We start from the raw sequence: 5,857 nt of genomic DNA, 5'->3' as shown, positions 1-5,857 counted from the left end.
TGAAACTTTTGGAACATATCCTGACGCGTCTTACAGTTACAAGAGTATGACAGATCCATACACAGATCTACCAGTTTGTATTTCTTAGATAGGAGATTCCCTTCAATAAGGTCCATGATCTGACTTCTGGTACCCCCACTGGGCGCCCCTAAACCACTTCAAAGCCGCAACATATACACTATATTGCCAAAAGTATTGGGATGCCGGCCTTTACATGCACATGAACTTTAATGTGCACAGGAACTTGACTGGCCTGCACAGAGTCCTGACCCCAACCCGATAGAACACCTTTGGGATGAATTAGAGCGGAGACTGCGAGCCAGGCCTTCTTGTCCAACATCAGTGCCTGACCTCACAAATGCGCTTCTGGAAGAATGGTAAACATTCCCATAGACAGAGCAGTTCTTCACCTGCCATTCACGTCCCTAAAATGACTCCCAGTAGTAAAGCATAGCTCAGGAAATGAAAGATGAAACACCACGGCCTTGTATCCATCTCAAAAAAAATACTCATCATTGCTCTGGTTTCCAGCCATTTCAGTTTTGACCAATTTGCACATACTGAATATGGGGACCAGCTTTCACATATTGGCTCGACTCCATGCCAAACCATACTATGCAGCAGCTGATATACCATATGCTGTCTACTTGAGTCTACCGAATCGGCAGCGCTTTTAGCAGTTCTTCCAGTGCAGACCAACGTCTACCCGCTTCTCCGTCACAGCTCCCCGCTCAGCCTCCGCCTTCCAGCTCAGCTCTCGCAACTCTTCCACTGCTCAGATCAAGCCAGGTGAGCCACTTCCTGGCACACGCTCCTCTCTCCTCCTTTCAGTCACACACACTGCCAGCTGTCCAGCCACACAAACACATGTATATTACTTCTGACCCCTGCACTATATACTGTATAAATCCTGTATAATAATATACTGCATGTTGTACATTACATACTCCCGACCCCTGCACTATATACTCTGTTGTCAATTACATACTCCTGACACCTGCACTACATACTCCATTTTGTACGTTACTAAATCCTGATACTATATAGTCCTATCTGCTGTATCTTATACAATATATTGTACATTACATAGTCCTGACTTCTGCTCTCTACCCACTGCTATATATAAACATAATATGTATTCTCTTTTGTTACACCCATTTTCTACCAGCTGGACATTTTGTATCTGATGATTTGATTGGAGCACAGACTTTTACATGTTGATAATAATGTGATAACATCCTCACATTTTGGAACCTTAAACAGAAAGTGATAATGAGTGAGAAGGTAATAACCCAATGATGGTGGTCTTCAAGATCAGTCCAGTCTTCATCTTGGTTGTTCTCCCCCCATCCTCACTCTCTGACCTCTGGTGGGGCTCAGCCCCGCTGTTATTCATGACTAAATCATGGACTAAATAAGGAAGTGCAGGACTTCTTGTGTTGGGAAGATGGCAATGAGTAATAGAGGGGGGTGGGGATACTCGTCATATAATCACCTCATCACTGTCACTCCTATAAAAGACAGTTCTCGTTGTTTCCTCACTCTCTGACTAAGGTCCATGAATAAAGAAATGAACTGGTAGGAGATCAGAGGACCCATTTACTAGTTACCTTGAAGGGGAATTGTCAGATCCTCAGAGACAAAGCTGCCTGATGTGGGCGGAGTCCTGGTTTAGGGGAACCAATCTGCTCATGTCTAGTAATAACCTTTTTATTTCTATTTTAGTAGATGGACGGGAGATGAGGAAAACCTCAGAGGATTGTCTCACTTTGTCTCCAGACTGTAAAGTAGAAGATGAGGACATCACACAGTATAGTCCAGGAGAAAACCCGGCTACCTCAAATGTCCATCCGGTACCACACAGTGTAGATGGACCATCGTATTCCTCTTATCCTGAGGAACCTCAGACTGTGAGGGACGGTGCCGTCCTTCCAACAGAGAAGAGGTTTTCCTGTACGGAGTGCGGGAAGTGTTTCTGTTCTAAATCCAAACTTAATAAGCATAAAAGAACTCACACAGGTGAAAGGCCATATTCCTGTCCTGAGTGCGGGAAGTGTTTCCGTTTTAAATCTGATCTTAATATCCATAAAAGAACTCACACAGGGGAGAAGCCGTATTCCTGTCCTGAGTGTGGAAAATGTTTTTCATACAAGTCTCATCTTTGTAAACATCAGAGATTGCACACAAGTGAGAAGCCATATTCCTGTCCTGAGTGCGGGAAGTGTTTCCATTTTAAATCTGATCTTAATGTCCATAAAAGAACTCACACAGGGGAGAAGCCGTATTCCTGTCCTGAGTGTGGAAAATGTTTTTCATACAAGTCTCATCTTTGTAGACATCAGAGATTGCACACAAGTGAGAAGCCGTATTCCTGTCCTGGGTGCAGAAAATTCTTTACAGAGAAATCAGAACTTGTCACTCATCAGAGATTGCACATGGGGGAAAAACCATATCACTGTTCTGAGTGCGGGAAATGCTTTGTACAAAAATCCGCACTTGTCATACATCAGAGATCTCATACGGGAGAGAAGCCTTTTTTCTGCCCTGAGTGTGGAAAATGTTTTTCAGATAAGTACAGTCTTTATAACCATCAGAGATTGCACACAGGTGAGAAGCCGTATTCCTGTCCTGAGTGCGGGAAATGTTTTTCTAATAAGTCAAATCTTTACAGCCATCAGAAATTGCACACGGGTGAGAAGGCATATTCCTGTTCTGAGTGTGGGAAATGCTTTGCTCAAAAAGCAGACCTTGTCATACATCAGAGATCTCACACAGGGGAGAAGCCGTATTCCTGTCCTGTGTGTGGGAAATGTTTTTCATGGAAAGCCTCTTTTTACATACATCAGAGACGGCACAAAGGTGAGAAGCCATATTCTTGTTCTGAGTGTGGAAAATGTTTTTCAGAGAAGTCCTCTTTATCCACACATCAGAGAGTGCACACAGGTGAGAAGCTGCATTCCTGTTCTGAGTGTGGGAAATGTTTTGTGCGTAAATCATACCTTGTTAGACATCAGAGGTCTCACACTGGGGAAAAGCCGTTTTCCTGTCCTGAGTGCGGAAAATGTTTTACAGAAAAGTCCAGTCTTTACATTCATCAGAGATTGCACACGGGAGAGAAACCACATTCCTGTCGTGAGTGTGGAAAATGTTTTTCACAGCAGTCCACTCTTATCGCACATCAGAGATTGCACACGGGGGAGAAGCCATATTCCTGTCCTGAGTGTGCGAAATGTTTTTCAATGAAGTTCCATCTTGTCATACATCAAAAGTCCCATGCGGGGGAAAAGCCATATTCCTGTCCTGAGTGTGGGAAATGTTTTTCAGTGAAGGCCAGTCTTTCCAGACATCAGAGAATGCACACGGGGGAGAAGCCGTATTCCTGTCCTGAGTGCAGGAAATGTTTTTCACAGAAGTCCGATCTTACCCGACATCAGAGATCTCACACGGGGGAGAAGCCACTTTCCTGTCCTGAGTGAGGGAAATGTTCCTCATTAAAATCGTATCTTTCTGTATATCAGGGATCCCACACAACCCTTGAGGTGTATTAGTGCCTTGAGTGTGGGAAATGTCTTCTATATGAATGTTGCTGGACATCACAGATCTCATGTGGGGAAGAAGCACACCCTAAAATATACCTCAGATATACTCCATGGCTGATCTTCATCATGTAAGAAACAGTTCATAAGGAGATCCGAGATCACCAAAAACATAGATGAAGTGTTGTACTGTGTTTGCCATTGAAGAAATTGTAGAAAAATAAAAATTTGGTTTTAACCTTTCATTGGCTGAGTACATTTTGTGGTGTAAGCTTTCACAAACACTTAGAGGTCTATTTAAAATAAAAAAAAAAAAAAAAAAATTCAAAGAATGTGACAAAGATTCACACAGCCATGGCTAATATTGGTCATTTTTGATTGCATATAGTGATTTCCTATGATCATCAGCTCCATCTAGTGGTAATAATGCACAACTACAGTATTAATACCACATTATTGCCACAAAATGGAGCTGTCAATCGTAGGAAATTACTGTGCTCATCTAAATACATCTAGAATTTGTCACTGATGGGCAAATGCTGATCACATTTATCCAACTTTTTTTTTTTTTTTTTTTTATAAATGGACCCCCTACTTTTCTTCATTAAGTATTGTTTTGTACAAATAACTGCAATCATACTCATGCACTTATTAGTGCAGTAGACATTTGAAGAATACAAGTTATTTATCCCGACAGTGTTAAACCAATCATCGATTTAAAAGAGAAAATATTGAATTTGGCCAGGTGACCCCCTGACGTGCCACATTTGGCATGTAATTTTTTTGGGGGGAAGCTGGTACCCTCTTTTCAGAGGGTTCCAGCTCCCACTTCCTCCCGGCGCACCGTGGCACCAGAAGGGAGATCACCTCTTCCCCCCTCCCTCTCGGCAATCATCTGGGACACGTCTCAGGTCCCAGACGATTGCCCGGCCAGTCACAGCACGCGGCGCAGCTCGTGCATGTGCAGTGGGTACCTGGCTGTGAAGCCACAGACGCCCACAGTTACAATGCTGGCGCCGCAGAGAGGAGGGGAAGATGAGCGGGGCTTCGTACGCCTGCATTGTTGGGCCCTGGGACAGGTGAGTGTCAGATTATTAAAAGTCAGCAGCTGCAGTATTTGTAGCTGCTGACTTTTATTTTATTTTTTTTTAAGCAGAACTCCGCTTTATCATAGGAATTGGTGCCATCTAATGGCCAAGTGTGGTATTTTCCATTTTATATCAATAGAAAATATTCAACCAGCACAGCAAATAGCTTAATAACATTCACCCCCCCCCCCCATTCACAGAGAAGGAATGTACATGCATTTTCACCAGGTGAATTGATGTGCAATTTTTTTATGAATAGACCCCTAAATGTCAGGAGAGGTTTATATAAAGATGGGAAGTATGTAGCAGATAAATGAATAGATCTCCTAGCAGTGTTATTACCAGGCTGCAGCTAGGGGGAGCTCTAATGTTTAGTGTGACCACAGCAGAGTGATCCCATCTAGCTCACATTAACCCTTTCACTGCCAGAGCTGGCTGTGTATTTTTGCTCTCATGTTAAAATGCAGATTTTGGGCCTGAAGATTAGATAAAACCCCCAAACATATATTTTCTGACAGCAGAGGCCCTGGAGAATAAAATAGTGGCAATTGTTAAGGTGTTCCTCGTACACAAATGTCACCTTACTATCTGGGTTTATTTTCTAATTTTTTCCATTTTCTATGGTGTGAGCTTTTCTACAATACTTTGTTATAATATAATGTAACATGTTGTGTATTGTGTGCCTCCACATTCCAGACAAGTCATTTTCCTGACCAATTGGATTTCTACCTTTATCATTGCCTGATTTTATGACTGCAATCTTGTTAAAAGTAAAATTATGATCAAACATTTATTCAACAACAAAACAAATTGTGCGTGTTGGTGCAATGAGCACACTCTTCACTATACAAAAAAGCATCCCTCATCACCGCCACACCAGTTACAGCGTTCCTGATCACCGCCACACCAGTTACAGCGTTCCTGATCACCGCCACACCAGTTACAGCGTTCCTGATCACCGCCACACCAGTTACAGCGTTCCTGATCACCGCCACACCAGTTACAGCATCCCTGATCACCGCCACACAAGTTACAGCATCCCTGATCATTTCTGATCACTGCCACACCAGTTACAGCATTCCTGATCACCGCCACACCAGTTACAGCATTCCTGATCACCGCCACACCAGTTACAGTGTCCCTGATCACCGCCACACCAGTTACAGTGTCCCTGATTACCACCATACTAGTTACAGCATCCCTGATCACTGCCACACAAGTTACAGCGTCCCT

General features: G+C 43.2%; 1 protein-coding gene and 1 pseudogene across 1 annotated transcript in view; one reads left to right on the top strand and one right to left on the bottom strand.

The window, feature by feature from the left end:
* LOC141121596 (uncharacterized) overlaps positions 1 to 5,857 on the bottom strand; it is a 482,112-nt pseudogene that overhangs the window by 89,348 nt on the left and 386,907 nt on the right.
* The window catches only part of LOC141121614 (uncharacterized), a 257,821-nt gene that overhangs the window by 199,998 nt on the left and 51,966 nt on the right, over positions 1 to 5,857 (top strand). Inside the window, exon 9 of the mRNA XM_073611266.1 lies at positions 2,410 to 3,329. Coding sequence (XP_073467367.1) covers positions 2,410 to 3,329 — 920 coding nt within the window. The remainder of the gene's footprint in view (positions 1 to 2,409; positions 3,330 to 5,857) is intronic.

This window comes from Aquarana catesbeiana, unplaced genomic scaffold, assembly GCF_042186555.1.
Source record: "Aquarana catesbeiana isolate 2022-GZ unplaced genomic scaffold, ASM4218655v1 unanchor226, whole genome shotgun sequence".
Lineage (NCBI taxonomy): Eukaryota > Metazoa > Chordata > Amphibia > Anura > Ranidae > Aquarana > Aquarana catesbeiana.
The sequence above is the reverse complement of the archived record's forward strand: the minus strand, read 5'-3'. Positions and strand labels throughout refer to the sequence as shown.